This window comes from Canis lupus, chromosome 15, assembly GCF_048164855.1.
Source record: "Canis lupus baileyi chromosome 15, mCanLup2.hap1, whole genome shotgun sequence".
In the NCBI taxonomy this organism is placed as follows: Eukaryota; Metazoa; Chordata; class Mammalia; order Carnivora; family Canidae; genus Canis; species Canis lupus.
Window position 1 is genome coordinate 37831356 of NC_132852.1, and position 17074 is coordinate 37848429.

General features: G+C 48.0%; 1 protein-coding gene across 17 annotated transcripts in view; it reads right to left on the bottom strand.

Annotated features, from left to right (window-relative positions):
- ANK1 (ankyrin 1) overlaps nt 1-17074 on the bottom strand; it is a 215546-nt gene that overhangs the window by 8527 nt on the left and 189945 nt on the right. For 11 of the 17 annotated variants that reach the window (XM_072776619.1, XM_072776618.1, XM_072776615.1 and 8 more), the window contains 2 exons: nt 7628-8186; nt 4106-4403 (listed from right to left, as the gene is read on the bottom strand). In XM_072776619.1, the coding sequence (XP_072632720.1) occupies nt 4106-4403; nt 7628-8186 (857 nt within the window). Of the gene's footprint in view, nt 1-479; nt 1202-4105; nt 4404-7627; nt 8187-17074 lie in introns of those variants that run through there. The other 6 variants (XM_072776622.1, XM_072776621.1, XM_072776620.1 and 3 more) reach the window with 3 other exon arrangements.

The window sequence follows — 17074 nt, forward strand, 5'->3', positions numbered from 1 at the left end:
CGCAGCAGCCAGAGGGCTCTGAGGGTGAGAGGCACCCCTGGGGGTGGTGGGGCCTGAGCCCCAAGCTTGCAAGAGCCCTGCGTGCCTGATCCCTCAACAGCACCAGGGAGCAGAGGCAGTTACGCAAGTTTTACAAAGAGAGGCTCTGAGAGAGGAAGCAAAGCACCTGATTTATCTTTCAACAGCCCTTTACAGTGTGGAAGGCCCTTCCACAGATACCGATGCCCCGAGTGTGCCTTGCGGGCTTCCCAAAGCTGCTGGGGACATGAGAAGGACCAGAACAGGCCTCCCAGGTCCCTGAGCCGAGTTTCCCACGCCACCCCAGCACGGCCGTGGGAGCAAGTGCCGCACACCTGCTCGGGCTCCAGGGCAGTGGCTAGCCCTGGACTCAGATTCGGGGTCCTCTGCTTCCCCCAGCCACTGACCCTGTACACCGCCGTGCCCTCAGCCCTGCCTCCTGCCTCCTGCCTGGCTGTTACCTTCAGGAAAACCCGACGCCGGACCACCCTGGTGGAGATGGTCTCCTCATCGTCACTCACGCCCTCGCTCTCCCCCAGCTCCTTGTCCAGCTCCTGATGGATGTGCTTCAGCACAAAGCACAGGGAGCCCTTGACAATGTGCATCACGTTCTGACAGCTGACCAGAAAGAAGCCCAGGAGCACCAGGGTGACCAGAAGCTGGGTGATGAAAGTCCACATCCTCACCTCCTCTGGGGCCTGGAGGAGCCGCTGTGAGGCCCCAGCTCTCTCATTCTCCTCTCAGGCTCCCGAGTGCCCCAAGAACCCCTTTCATTCTCTCTCCACAGGACACTGGGCGGCCCCTCACTGGTATGGCCCACTCAGTGCCCTCCTGCCGAGACGCCCCAGGCTCTGCCCTCCCGCCTGGGTGACATCAGGCTTCGATAATTTTAGCTCCTCAGACCAGCTGCTGGGGCTGTCCAACTGGGCTAGAAGGGAGCGGGCAGGTGCGTGTGTCCCGGACACCAAGAGCACTCGTCAAAATCACTCTGTGGGTGACACGCCCCATCCCAGCCTCTCGCCCCCGCCCCAGGCCTGTGCCCTCCTATGCGGACTAGAAGCAGTTCTGCCCAGGGAAAGATTCTCTCTCTGGGACTCCAGGAAATAAGGCATCCAGAGACTGTGGCCACTTGCGTGTTTCTCTGGGCTGTTACTGCCGTGACTAGAACGGAGTTCACCCGCACCCGCTGGGATGGGACCAGCTAATACCCTGGAGACAGACTTCAGGGTTTATTTCAAAAATAGCCCGGGGATGAGTGATTTGCTCAGGCCTAGCCACGTTAGCTCAGCGGGGTCCAGCACAGGTGGTGACGCCACCTGGAAGCCCGTCCAGTTCCCCTCTGCCCGAGGGCCCTAGGCAGGGCTCCAACCCCCTTCCAGGGGACAGCGGCCCTAAACGTAAGTGTGCAATTGCTGTGTCTATTTAAGGCCTGTCCTCAAAGGCTCTTCCCAGGCTGGGTGTCAGCGCCCAGGAGCAGGCCGACAGGCCCGAGGCTCGCCTTTGCAGAGCTGATTCACAAACGCAGTGGTGGCAGCTTGGGGCCCCAGGAATCTCACTTTCCGGATCAGGCTGTGCCTCTTCTGAGTAACAGGCCGCATGGCAGGGGGAACAGAGATATGGGGCACAGCCCAGTGACCCTGCAACTCACTCGTTGGGGGATTTGGGGAATCTGGGCACTTCCTTCTGGAACCAGGGACGCCCTGGACTGCCTCTGTGCCGCCTCTGGAGAGGAGCGCAGGGCGTGGGCGTTCCCACCACCATGAGTAATGTGTCACTGGAGCGAGCCCTCGGGTGGTGGGGGTCACGGGAGGAGCCTTCTGGCGGTGTGTACTGTTCTGCAGGTGCGGCGTGTGTGCGCACATACCCACTAGGTGAGGCTTCCCGACAACCCTGCCAAGTGCAGGTTCTATGATTTTCCCACTTGACTCAAAGGAAGTGGAGGCGCAGAGTCAGAGTGAGTAATCCAAAGGGTCGGACTCCAACTCCTGTAACTCCGCAATTCTGCCGCATTTTGGCAGGGAAGCACCCAGAGAAATACAAGCCCATCGCACATGCAAAGGAGCTGGGCACTGGCAAGGATTCGATTTGGGCCCAGCCAAGAAGTGTCCAACTTCAGGTATTTCCATCTGTGGCCTCAGAGAAGAATGTCTTACAGATGTTTCGGGCTTGCCTCCCTAGCTCCAAATTATAGGGCATCTCTCTCTCTCTCCATCAGTGTTTTCAGAGATTCACCGGAAGTGCTCTGCAAACCCCTGCTTTAAGTGGGCCTCATGATCGCCCCCCAGGTCCTCTCAGATGATCAGGACCCTGGCTCATGTATGCCATCTTAACCCTGACCTGGAAGGCATTAGTCTGGTGGCCCTGCACGCTCACTCGCTCTGACTGGGAAGCAAGAGATCCAGACACTCCTGGCCCTCACACTGGTTTGCTGTGTGACCCTGGAGAATCCCTCAGCCTCTCTGGGACCCTGTGGCCTCCTTCCTTATAAACAAGGCAGTTGGACCCTGTGACCCAGAAAGCTTGTCCTGTGAGTTCCAGGAGTGCTCCTCTTTTCTCCCCAGTTCTCCCTTCACCAGAGGCTGACTGAAGAGGGGCCGTGGATAAGAAGGCCCCTGGAATCCTTGTCTATCCCCAGGAATCAGGAGCACAGACCCAGTTCATAGCACCTGTGCTCTCAGCCAAGTGCCTGCTATTAGGAGCAGGACAAGTGCCAAAGAATAGTGTGCTGGCCAAGAGTGCACAGAGTGGTCTGGGGACCAAGATGGACCTGGCCACCTGTTCTGTTGGAGGCACGTACTTGGCGGGAAGTAGTCTAAATAAAACCTTATTAGATTCCTCACAGTTCAAAAAAAAAAGATTCCTCACAGTTCTTTGTAGCCTGTAACCCAGGACTGCGGTGAAGCTAACCTAGCCTAGCCATGCCCCCCACCTCCCCCCCACCAGGTGCCCACTAGGCCTTGGCTTCCAGCAGGGCGGAGAGAGAAGAGGAAGCAGCAGGAGGCAGGGGAGGAAGAGCTCCTGGGTGAGGAAGTGGTAAGGACTGAATCAGAAGAAAGAAATGCAGAACGCATTGTTTATGCATGCACTAAAAATACACAGGCATGGGACAGCGATGCAAATTTCTTAAAGAACGCATACATTAAAAAGGCACACCTTAGTAAGATGCCTGGGATTTGTTTCCAAAAAATACGGTGGGGGAGAGAAGAGGGGGTAGGTATAGATGAAACAGGATTGGCCACAACTGGGTAACTGCAGAGCCTGGGTGGTGTGTGCACGGAAATGAATATGCTATTCCATCCGTTTTTGCATTTATTTGCAATTTTTCATAATAAAAAAAATTCCCCAAACACATTAAAATGGGTGTCCATGGGAATAGGACTGGGTAGTGAAGTAAAAGCAAATAGATAAAATCAATACAGCAGGGCAGACCCAAAGTGGGGAGGGGGGTCTGAGGGAGGCAGAGACCTAAGTCAGAATGAGGTGGGGCACCTCTCCAGGTCCATGTGCCGAGCCCTACCCAGAGGATTACAGAATTCCCAAGCCAGCGAACCCTTGCCATAATCCATTCACTCCTCATTTACCAATGAGCAAACCAAGGTGCTGAGAAGAGAGGGGATGGTCTGTGGCCACGAAGACCATGGTAGGACCAGAGTTAGCCTAATGCCCAAGCCTCTCTGCTCTACACCCTTCCTAAAACACGGTGGAAAAAGAAACAAAACCCATGGCTTTGGAATCAGCCAGACGGAACTCCAAAGCCCATCTCTGACCCTGTGACCTTGGGCAAGCTGCTCAACCCTCAGCTGCCACATGGGAATAAGAGCTGAGAGCCAATGCAGCATAAGCATGACAACCACACAGGCCCTGCCTGGGATCCTCAGGTGCTCCGAGAATGTTAGCTCTTCTCTTGTCTCAGCAGAGACAGTGACTCTGTATCCTTACTTCTAGAGAAACTGAAGTCACTGCCACAATTCCTAAAGAAGTGAATCATGCTTTGCCTGGGGCTTGCCTGAAAGAGAGGCTGCCCTTGGCCTCAGGCCCCTCGAGCACCGGTGTGGGCATCAGCAGGTGCCTCTGTGCAGACTCTCACCTCTGCCATCTGGGAGAAAGTGCTCTGAGCCTCCTGCACCCACTCGAGGTGGCTTTGTCGTCTCCGTTCCCTGTCAGCCGGGGTGCTTTCAGCCTCTGGCTGCTCTTCCCAAAAGTGCTCACTTGCAGACACCAGGACCTTCTTATGCTCCTGAGACCCACTGGGCTCCAGCTCTTGGATGGTGGTGACCGTACTCTGGAATGAGGGTGGACCTTGGGTGACCTCTTCTTGCCAGAAACCTTGTGCAGCATCTTGCAGGTATGAGACAATGGAGCCTTCCTCATTGCAGTCCTGCAGCCTGGGGTCCAGGGAGAGAGAAAGGACACCTGGTTATCCTTCAGTCTCTGGCTGCTCAGACACCCTCCCGCTCAGAGCCCTGGCCCCCCATCCTGTACTATACACCCGAGGAATAAGGCTGCATGAGCAAATCACACACAGCCAGCATGTGCTGCATACGGCTCCTTGTCCTGTCCAGAGAGGCACAGTGGTCCATCCATGTCGTCCAGGTGGAGGGGGCCATGGGTACCGGTACTACTGGTCCTGTCACTTTAAGTGGATGGCTCTCTACCCCGGGCTCCTGAAGCACTTGGCTCACACTGCTGGGCGTCACCAGGTCTCCACACCTATCACCTCACCTGCCTCCCCTCCAGCCCTTCAGGCCACCTGCACTCCACAGTCCTGATTCAATAAGTGCTCATCCAATAAGTGGCCACCCCCCTGGAAGCACACTCTTCTATGGCTTCCAAAACATCACATTTTACTGGTTTCTGCTACCCCCTCTCCCCTCCACCCCCGGCTACCACTTCTTGTTGTTGTTTGTTGATTTCTCCTAATTTCCCTGGCTTCTGAACACGGGAGCACCCCAGGGCTCAGTTCCCAGATCTCATTCTCTACCTACATCCACTTCCTAAGTGAGCTCGTTCAATCTGTGGCTTCACAGCCCATCTGTGTGCTCATCACACCCAGGCGTGCACACACAGCATCTCCTCCTTCACTTACAGATGTGTATACCCCCCGACTGCCTCTGCACATCTCTTCTTTGGGGGTCTAATGGGCGTCTCAGGATAGCACGGTCAAGTCCAATCCTGTGACTTTCTCCCCAACCCATTCCTCCACACCGCAGCAAACATTATCTCCATGCCTCCAAGGGTCAGATCGAGGATCCAGTAAACTCTGACTTCTTTCTTTCTCTCCCACTCCACATCTTACTTGCCAGCAACCCTTTCGGTTCAACCTTCAAATATATATCCTGAACACAATCACTTGTTGCCACCAGCACAGCTCCCATCTTGGTCCATACCACCAGCAACGCTCATCTCCTGGCTAATCTCCCCGCCTCGAGGCCTGGACACATCAGGCTGCTCTCAAGGTAGGTGTCACATCACCTCATTCCTCTGCTCAAAACCCTCTGGTGGCTCCATGCCTCATCTAGTAAATGTCAAAGTCTTTCGTCTTTCTAGGACTTCAAGGCCTGCCATGTCTAGCCCCATAACCCTCCTCAATCGCCGTGCTGGGATCAGTGATCTTCTCACTGTTCCTCGACTATGCCCACTGCAAGCCTTTGCACTGGCCAGGCCTCCTGTTAGAGAGCTGCCCTCCTGTATTCTCAAGGCTCACCCCTTAATTCCTTCTGGTCTTTACTCCAATGTCATGGTTTCAGGCTTCTGCAGCTACACTAGCCCTCATTTAGGCCATCTGCTCTCCACAAACATACATACGACCTACCCACTACCCTCCTTTATTTTCCTTTTTAGCACTATCATCTAACTTTTCCCTTTTGGGGGGGCAGTGCAGAGAGAAAGGGAGAGAGAGAATCCCAAGCAGGCTCTATGCCCAGCACAGAGCCTGATGTGGGGCTTGACCTCACGACCCTGAGATCATGACCTGAGCCAAAACTGAGTCAGGTGCTTAACCTACTGAGCCACCCAGGTGCCTCTAACTTTTCCCTTTTATTTATTTATTTATTTATTTATTTATTTATTTATTTATTTATTTATTTATTTATTTATTTTCCCTTTTATTAATGCTTTCCATTTCATTGGTTTTATCTCATTTACTGTCGTTTCCCCACCAGAACATAAACTTCTGGCAGGTGGAGACTTTGTCTGTGGTGTTCAATGCCACATTCCCAGCACCTAGGCACATTTTACAGGCGCTGGGCACACTCAATACCTACTGTTGGGTGAGTGAACGAAATTCACCTGTCCCCATGGGAGGGCTGGCCAAGGTCAGAGAACCGAACTGTTCATCCCGAGACCTAGCACCAGGCCCTCTGGTTCCCCACAGTGGTGCAGTGGGCAGCTTGCACGCAGTGTGCGCAGCACGCGCCCAGTCAGTGCAGCTCAATGGCCTGTGCCGTGGGGTGCTGGAGGGGGTGGTGGCCTACGCCGGGGGATGCCACTGCTTCACTCTGAATCCTCACGGCCCCATCATCCAATTCTCCCTGCTCATCAAAGGATTCGAGTGGGAAAGGAAAATGAGAGGAAATAAATCCTTGTCGTCTCATCTTTGTAAACGGCTTTCTTTTCCCTCTGCCTGCAGTATTCGGGCCACCCTGAGTGGACCCCAGGGAAGGGCCCGGGAAGCCTGGGCTTCTGAGCAGACCCGAGGAGCCAGGTGGGTGGGAAGAGGAAAGAAATGAGGACAGGTTTTCCACATCCTGGCCAAACCTGAGCCACCTGGCTATGGTGGTGTGCACAGTCTTCAGGGGCACACGGGCTATCTCCGTGCTTTAGGGAGGGTTTAGGAAGTGACTCGGGGGAAGGGCCACTGTGACTCAGTTCCTGCGCCTGTCCAGCCAGGCCAGGTGGCCCTCCACACTCTGCCAGCCCCGGGGGCAGGGCGGGCCCACTGCCATGGATGTGAGTCGGGCCTGTGGCCTGAGACCCTCCGTGTCTGCCCCAGGCCCTCCTGCCTGAACTGCCTGCCCACTGCTGCCCTGCTGCAGGCCCAGGCGCCACCCGGGAGAATCACCAGTCCCTCCCCAGGTGAAAGCTCTGTTGTGCCCCTACTAAGCCCACCAGGCTCACACCTTCAAAGGGGTAAAGCAGAAGGGCACCATTATCAGCTCTGTCACACGCAGGCTGTGTGACTGGCCGAATAACATCCCCGGTCCCGGTGCTTCTACGTTTCTAAATATGGTCTTCAATGATAAGCACCCAATAGCGACAGGGGCCCCGAGCACCTATCCTCAGCTGCACTTTGGAGAGGCGGCCATACCAAGCCCTCCTCATGCCCTCCCCTATGCCAACCCCCCACCCAGCCTCTCTCCTGCGTGCCACAGGATCTCCGGGGGCCTCTGGGGCATCTGGCCCTCACAGATCACAGCTCCACCCATACAGGACAGAGGCCTGAGCAAGCCAGCACCACATAGAACTGCTTACTCCCGGGCAGTTAGGAGGCGGTGGAAGGGGGGCAGGAGGACAGCAGTACCTAAATTCCCTCTGTGCTCCCTGTTGGGCACGATCTCACCCAAAGCCCAGGAAGACGACAAGCATCCTGCCACAGCAGCCCAGCCCTTACCTCTCCTGGCTTGGCTCCATCACCCGACTCACGCTGGGGGATTCTGTGATGTGGGCTTGCACCCTCTGCTGGCCTGAAACAAGAGACACTTCATTCTCTGAGTCCTGCCCTGCACCTGTGGAGTCCTCCTGCCTCTTAGGACCTGGCAGCTTCTCTTCTGACCTCTGACCTTCTTCCTGGTCAAGCAAATCAATAAGGCCATTTGTGGCATCTGAATCCACTGTATCGTCCTCCACAAGGTCCAGCGAGCCCAGTGTGGGGCCCTGGGGTTCCTCGGAGAGCACCCCCTCTGGCTTCCACTCGTGGCCGGTGGCATCAGAGTCCTCGGCCTTGCTGCACTCCAGAGAGGAGTCCTCAGCAGTGACCAGGGAGGGCGTGAGGCCCGCAGACCACACCTGCATGTCAGACATCTCCAGCATGGCATCATGCTCCGTGGCCGCCAAGGGGATGGCATCTATGACCGACACCTCGTTCCAGTACTGGTCTGCACGCAGCGGAGAGGGAAGCGCGTAGTGCAGGGAGGCAGGGGACAGCAGCTCGTCCTGCAGCGAGGAGTAACCTGGATGGGCAGACAGAGGGCAACATGCTCCAGAAGCGATTTTTGTCACACATACTCATGTGCAAATTCATGCATATGCACACGCACACACAGGCACAGCCACAGAGAGGCATGCACATTCCGGGAGGAGGCTTTCCAAGCTCAGTGGCCAATGCTCAGGCCTGTGGCTGCTGCCCAGGGCACCCAGGCAGGAGAGACAAGGCTCTGGGATGGGCAGGGGACAGCCAGGAGGTGGTGGGGGAGAAAAGGGCTCCTTTGCTGAATGGCAAAGACAAGAGACTGGAATTCTTTCTTATCCAGTTCCGAGCGCCAGATCAAGAAGCTTTGACCCAAAGGATTTGGGCTCCAATTTGTCTCCAACCGATGAAAGCCCACTTCTTGATGTCTAGGCAGAAAGAAATGTTGCTCTTTCTTTGCTCAAAATATCCCCTTAGCACAGTCCTTGGGGTATCAGTCAGGGATGTGTCTTAAAGGGAGGGAACAGCACCTCCTGATCTGGGGGCAGTCACCAAGCTGGAGGGGCCTAATGGGGTCCACTGAACACCCACTCTCAGCAGGGTGGCCAAATGGGAAACCACTTGGTTCCAGATGAAGCAACTTTTCCTCAAGTTGCAGACTGGTTCTGGAAAACCCTGAACGATCTAAGGTGGTACAAGTGGGAGTACTAAGGGTTCAGCATAGGGAGTCAGGTCAGAGGGCAGCAGAGGCACCTGGCACACCTGCCCTGCAGCTCCTTGCCTGCTGGCCCTGCACTGCTCACGCCAGCTCCAGGTGGGCAGGGACCCGCGCACTGCAGCCGGCTAGCTCGGGCCCTAAATGTGTGGCCTGGTGGTCACCATAGGCCGCTCAGACATCTGTTCCTTGTGGCTGGCTCAGCTAGGAGTTTCTGCTAGTCTTCTGTTGGTTCTGGCATTGGCTTCCTCCTGTTCAGGAGGGACTTGGAGCCTGAGTAAGCAACACATGTAAGTGCAGGAGGAATGAGTGCAAGCCGAATGGGCACTGTTCTGTCAGGAGGCTCCTCTGCTCTTCTCCAGGCAGGCGTGGGGTCCATGGAGAAGCCAAGGCCTCTGACTCCCCTTCAGAGCTGGTGCCAGTGTGTGGGTGGCAGAAGGGACTGGAAGACAAGCTTCTTCATTCAGCTCAGCTTATCTGAGGAACCGGAGTCTAAAGACCCAGTAGAACCAAACCAGGACCCTGTGGGGCACAGACGAGGCTGCCTCTACAGTCTCTAGGGACCTTCCTGTGCCCAAAGGGGCCCCTAATCTAGCGTCTAGACTCTGCATCCTGCCATTTACCCCTCACCGTCCTGCATGCAGTCCTTCCCTGGGCTTGGCCCTTCTCATAGCCAAATGGACCCTCCTCATGCGAAGGCTGGAACTTGGCTCCAGCTCTCCCACGTCTTCTCTACTTGAGACATCTGCAGCTATCCTCATTCACCCACTTGTTCAACCAGAAGGTACTAACCGAGGTCCGCTTATGTGCCAGTTACTGTGCTAAAGGGCAGAGGACTGCAAACACACAAATGTACACAAAGACGGGTTGTCTTTATCCTCTGTTCTCCTGATGTTTTCCCAGTGACTTCAGCTCACCTTGCTTCCCCCATCTTTGAACCCATCCTGTGCTCCCTCACTAAGCTGGTTCGTGGGACTGTCCACTCTTCAAAGGCAGAGATGCTGTCTCCCTCTTCCTCTCACTTTCCTAGAACAGGACTGGGAATCCATTGGCCCTGGCGACTCATGCAGAGAGCTCTCCAGATGTGTGAGGAGGACACAGGAGCCAGAACAGATGACCTCAGTCACGTGTAGTAAAACTACAATTGCTGATTTACATGTGTGCTCCGGGTGCCAGGAACCATGCTGTGTGATTGACCTACACTCTCTCATAATCTACCCCGGAGAGCTGTCTTCCTTGACCCATCTGTACAAATCTCTGTGCTTTCAAGTCCCAAGATGAGAAGGAAGAGAAAGAGACCATCAGGTGCTGGGTGGCTGGCAGCATGGGGCTGTGCTTGTGGAGCTAACAGCTCTGGCCAAATGAGGAGGACCAAAGAGGAGGTGGGAGAGTAGGAGAAATGGGTGGGCCGAAACTTCCCGTTAAATCCAAGCCATTGTATATGGAACCATGACCTACAAACTGAAAAACCAGGGCCGATGGCCTTCAAACCCTCCATGGAAATCTCTTTGGAATATATGTGAGCAGAACATTTTATTCAAGTGATCACTTTTCTTTTTTCTTTTTTTTTTTTTTTAAAGATTTTATTCATTTACTTGAGAGAAAGAGCAGAGCGAGAGAGCACATGAGCTGGGAAAGGGGCAGATGGAGGGGGAGAAGCAGGTTCCTCACTGAGCAGGGAGCCCAATGCAGGACTCAAACCCTGGGATCATGACCTGAGCCAAAGGCAGACGCTTAACTGACTGAGCCACCCAGGTGCCCCTTTTCTTATTCTTGAAGACATTATTATATCATTTCTATTACTAATCAAGCATCTATTTTATTTAAAAAATACCTAATATGTCATTTTTAATTGTCACAAAAACTCTACAAGGAAAGCAATATTACTCTTACTTCCCAGATTAGGAAACTAGAGGTTCAGCAGGTGGCGCAGGGCACACAGTTGGTGAGAGTGGTCTTGTCACTGGATTCTGCTATTAGCATCTTTAAAAATTGCTTTATTGAGGTATAGTTGACATACAGTAAGTGCACATATTTGAAAGAGATAATTTTATAAGCTCCAAGAAACAATCACCACAATGAAAAGAGGGATATTCATCGCCCTTGAGAGGTGTCCTCACGCTTCTTTGTAATCCTTGCTTCTGCGTCCCCATTCCCAGGTAACCACTGATGGGCTTCTATCACTACGCATTGAGTTGCATTTCCCAGAACTTTATATAAATGGACTTAGACAGTGTATACTCTTTCCTGTCTGTTCTTTCACTAGACCTCGTTATTTGGTCATCCACGGCTGTTGAACGTATTGATGAAATATCCATTATTCCTGCTGAGCTGTACTCCATTAGATGGATATACCACAGTTGGTTCATCCATTTACCTGTTCATGCACATTTGAGTTGCTTCCAGTCTAGTTTGGGGCTGTTACAAATAAAGCTGCTTGTCTGTGTGAACACATGCTTTTTCATTTGGGTACACATCTAGGAACAGAGTGGCTGGCTCATATGATAGGTGTATTTTAACCTCTTAAGAAGCAAAGTATTTTCCGAATTGGTTGTCCCATTTATGTTCCACCAGCAGTGTATGAGAGTGCCAGTTCCCCATATCCTCAATGATACCTGGTATGATCAGCCTTTTGCATTTTAGCCATTCTTACAGGTGGTTAGTGGTATCTCCTTATAGTTTTAACATGTTATTTCCTTAATGACTATGAAGCATCTTTTTAGGTGCTAATTTGCCATCTGTATCTCTTTTGGGTTAACTGTCTGTTCAAATCTTCTGTTCTAAAAACTGGGTTGTTTTCTTAATATTGAATTTTGAGAGTTCTTTGTATATTCTGGATACAGGTCCTACATCAGATGGTCATTTCCAATAGTTTCTCCCAATCTGTGGCTTATGTTTTTACTTTCTTAACAGCGTATTTTGAATCACAAAATTTTAAATTTGATGAAGCCCAATTTATCACTTTTCTTATAGATTGCACTTTCAGTGTTGTCTTGGAAATCTTTGCCTTACCTAAGATTTCTAAGGTTTTCTTTTATGTTTTCTTCTAGAAGTTTTACAGTTTTATGTTTATTTCTAGAAGCTTTTGTGTTGGGTTTTACATTTAATCTACCATCCACTTTGCATTAATTTTTGTATATGCTGATGCAAGGTATGAATCCAAGTTCATTTTTGCTTATGAATTTCCAATTGTTCCAGCCCCATTTGTAAAAATTATCCTTTCTACACCAAAATGCCTTTGCACTTTCGTTGAAAATCAGTTGTTCATATATATGTGGTTCTATTTCTGAACTCCATTCTGTTCCACTGATTTATTCATCTTTATGACAATGCCACACTGTAATGATTACTGTAGCTTTGTAATACATCTTGAAGTCAGGTAGTGTAAATCCTCCAACTTTGCTTATTTTCAAAGTTGTTGTGGATATTCTAAGTCCTTTACATATGAATTTTAGAAGCACTCTGTCTACAAAAAAAGCCTACTGGGATTTTTTTTTTAACATGCCTGCTGGGATTTTGATTGGGATTGCATCAAATATATGGATCGTTTAAAGGAGAAGTGACAATATCAAGTCTTCTGACCCATTAACAAGGTGCATCTCTACATTTATTTAGATCTTCTCCAACTGCTTTCAGTAATATTTTGTAATTTTCAACATGTAAGTCTTTCACATCTTTTACCAGATTAATCTCAAAGTATTTCAATGTTTTCAATGTGACTGTAAATGATATACTTTTTAAAACCTCAATTTACAATTGTTTACTGCTAGGATAAAAAACGTTGAAATGCAATTAATTTTTATATATTGAAATTGTATTCTGCAACCTCACTAAACTCACCTATGAATCACTCTTTTGTAGATTCCATGAGATTTTTTATATAGTTGATCTTACTATCTGTGATTAAAGAGTTTACTTCTATCTTTTCAATCTGGTTGTCTTATATTTCTCTTGCTTGCCTTACTGTATTGGCGAGCATCTCTAATGCTGAACAGAAGCAGCGAAAGTAGGCATCATTGTCTTGTTACTGAACTCAGAGGGAAAGCATTCAGTATTTTACCATTAAGTGCAACGCTAGCTTCAGGTTTTTTGTAGATGCCCCTTATCAGGTTGGATGAATTCCTTTCTATTCTTACTTTGCTAGGAGTTTTTGTTGTTGTTGTTGTTGTTTTTATCAGTAATGGATGCTGGATTTGTCAAATACTTTTTTCTGCATCTATTGTGACAATCATATGGTTTTTTTTTTTCTTTTTTTTTTTAATTTTTATTTATTTATGATAGTCACCCAGAGAGAGAGAGAGGCAGAGACATAGGTAGAGGGAGAAGCAGGCTCCATGCACCGGGAGCCCGACGTGGGATTCGATCCCGGGTCTCCAGGATCGCGCCCTGGGCCAAAGGCAGGCGCCAAACTGCTGCGCCACCCAGGGATCCCTCATATGGTTTTTCTTTTTCAGTTTGTTAATCTGATGAATTACATTGATTTGTTATTTCTATCCTTTTAAATTTGTTAAGGTGTGTTTTATGGCCCAGAACATGGTCTATCTTGGTGAATGTTCCATGTGAACTTGAGAAGAATCTGTATTCTGCTGTTGTTGGATGAAGTAGGCTATAGCCATCAGTCATATCCAGTTTATGATGGTGTGGTTGAGTTCAAGTGTATCCTCACCCATTTTCTGCCTACTAGGTCTGTCCATTTCTGATACAGGGGTGCAGAGGCTTCCAACTCTGATAGTGAATTCATCTATTTCTTCTTGCAGTTCTCTCAGTTTTTACCTCCCATAGTCTAATGCTCTGTTATTAGGCACGTACACATTAAGGATTATTATGCCTTCTTGGAGAATGACCTCTTTATCATTAGGTCATGCCCCTCTTTCTGTCTGAAATTAATGTAGCTTCTCATGCATTCTTTTGATTAGTGTTAACACATTATACTTTTGTCCACCAATTTACTTTTAATCTACATGTCTTTGTGTTTAATATGGGTTTCATGTAGACAAGATGTGCTTTTTGATGCATTCTGTGTCTTTCGATTGGTACATTTAGATCATTGACACTCAAAGTAATTCTTGATATAGTTAGCTTAATAGGTATCATAAATTTGTTACTGTTTTCCACTGGTTACCCTTGTTCTTAGTTCCTATTTTATCTTCTATTCTTTTTTTGCCTTTTGTCATTTTAATTGAGTATTTTATATGATTCTATGTTTTCTCCTTTTTTAGCATATTAGTTATGCTTCTTTGAAAAAAAGTTTTTAGTGGTTGCCCTAGAGTTTGCAATATTTACTTATGTAGTCCACTTTCAAATAACACTATAGCACAAGTAGTGTGAGTACCTTATTACAAAGTAATCTTAATTCCTCCTTCCCATTCCTTCTACCATTGCTGTCCTGTCTCTCTTCATTCATTTCACTTGTATACAAGCATATACACACATATGTGCATGCATAAGATACATACATAAGCATACATAATTGAATACATTATTGCTATTATTGTTTTGAACAAACCATAGATCAACTGAGAGTAAGAAAATATAGGCTTCTATTTTCCCTTAATCTTTCTTTGATGCTCTTCCTTACTTTATGTATATCCAGGTTTCTCACCCATATTGTTTTCTTTCTCTCAAAAGAACATCTCTTAATACTTTTTGCAAGGTATGTCTGCTGGCAACAAATTCCCTCAATTTTTGGTTATCTGAGAAGTCTTTATTCCTCTTTCACTTTTGAAGCATAGAATTTTATAGGATATGGAATTCCATGTTGATGTTTTCTTTTCTCAACACTTTAAATATTTTACTCCACTTCCTTCTTATCTGTAGGGTTTCTAAGAGAAGTCATATGTAGTATTATCTTTGCCCCTCTATAGGAATGGTGTGTTTTCCCCTTGGGTTTTTATTTTTTCAGGATTTTTTTCTTTATGTTTGACTTTCTATGATTTGAAAATGATATGCCTAGGTGTAGCTCTTGGCATTTATACTACTGTGTTCTCTAAGCTTTCTGATCTGGAGGTTGGTATCTGACATTAATTTGAGTAAATTCTGTCATTATTTTTTCAAATATTTCTTCTGTTCCTTTCTTTCTTCTCCATCTGGTATTGCCATTATGTGTATGTTACACCTTCTGTAGTTGCCCCACACTCCTTGGATAATCTATTCTGTTTCTTTCGGTCTTTGTTTTCTTTACATTTTGGTTTTGGAGATTCCTGTTGACATATCCTCACACTCAGAGATTCTTTCCTCAGCTGTGTTCAGTATACTAGTAAGCCCATCAAAGGCATTCTTCATGTCTGTCAGTGTTATCTCTAGTATTTGTTTTTTTTTCTTAGGATTTCCATTTCTCTGCTCATATTGCCCATCTGTTCTTACATGCTGTCTACTTTTCCATTAGAACTCTTAGCATATTGATCATAGTTGTTTTAAATTCCCCGTCTGATAATTCCAACATCCCTTGCCATGTCTGGTTCTAACATTTGCTCTGTCTCTTCAAACTGTGGTTTTTGCCTTTTGGTATGTTTTATAAATTTTTCCTGATATCCAGAGGTGATGTACTAGATAAAAGGAACTGCTGTGAATAAGCCTTTAGTAATGCAGTGGTGAGATGTGGGGGGAGGAGAAGCATTCTACAGTCCCAGGATTAGGTTTCAGTCTTCTAGTGAGCCTCTCTGCCTCTGGACTATGAACTTCACAAGTATTAACAATATTTTCCCTCTATCTTAGGTGGGAAAAGATAGCTAGCATAGGCTGGCTACATGTCCTTTCTCCCATGTGGTTAATTTTTAAAATTTGAGAATGTTTCTCTTATCACATGTGGGTTCTCCACCCCCCCCCCCTGCAAAGTACTTATCAGTATAGTGTAAGCCCTGGCTGTTGGGTTTTCTTCCTTCCTTCCTTCCTTCCTTCCTTCCTTCCTTCCTTCCTTCCTTCTTTCTTTCTTTCTTTCTTTCTTTTTCTTTCTTTCTTCTTCTCTTTCTCTCTTCTCTTTCTTTCTTCTTTCTCTCTCTCTCTTTCTTTTCTTTCTTCTTTCTTTTCTTTCTTTCTTTCTTTCTTTCTTTCTTTCTTTCTTTCTTTCTTTCTTTCCTTCCTTCCTTCCTTCCTTCCTTCCTTCCTTCCTTCCTTCCTTCTGACTTTTTGTAATGCAAGTTAATGACCGACGCTTTGATTGCCCAGGTATCCACTTCAAAGACGGGCACTGAGCGGGGCACTTGACGGGATGAGCACTGGGTCATATGCTATATGTTGGCAAATTGAACTCCAATAGAAAAAAAAAACAAAACAAAGCCCAAAGATGGCTATCTCAAACACTTTACCAGCCACATGACTAGATAAAGGGCCAGACCACCTCTCCTGACTGAGGCTCCTTTGTTATGGAGATCTTGGCTGATTTCAATATTGATTTTTCTTTTCTCACGCTTTAAACTCCCACTTTTATGTTTTATATTTACCAATGAAGAGTTGGCCCATGAGAGGAGCCTGGGTGGCTCAGTTGGCTAAGTGTCTGCCTTTGACTCTGGTCATGATCTCAGGGTCCTGGGATTGAGCCCTGTTTCAGGCTCCCCTGCTCAGTGGGGAGTTTGGTTCTCCCTCTCACTCTCCCTGCTTGTAGTGCTCTTTCTCTATCTCAAAAAATAAAAAAATAAAATCTTCAAAAAAAAAAAAGTGAGCCCATAAAACCCTAGGCCCCCACTCTCAACCCCCCAAAAAGCAGAACCCCAGCCCCAAGCTTGCTCTCTCTCTATTCTCACAACCTTGCTATGTGGCCCTAAAAATGTTATGTAATTTTCAGTTCTGTAAGCAATAAACTTTTAACTTCCAAAGCCTCCTGGTGGTTATTGCTACCAGGCACCTTGTAATCATAATAAACACAAGAGCTGGTCCAGCCACAATATTAGCTATTGATAAGCTGGGCCCGACACACAACAACTGGCATCCTATAAATTTTGATGTCTTCTATTTTTACTTACATTCAACTCAGAATATATTCTAATTTCCCTTTTATTCTCCTGTTTGACCCATGGATTATTTAGAAGTGTATTATTTAGTTTCCAAATGTTTGAGATTTTCCAGATTTTCTGTTTTTGTTTTCTAATTTAGTTTCACTCTGGTCAGAGAACATGCTTTGTATATCTCAAATTCTCTAAACCTGAGACTCACTTTATAATCTAGAATATGGTCCATATTGGTATAAGTCCCAGATGCAACTGAAAAGAATGTGCATGCTG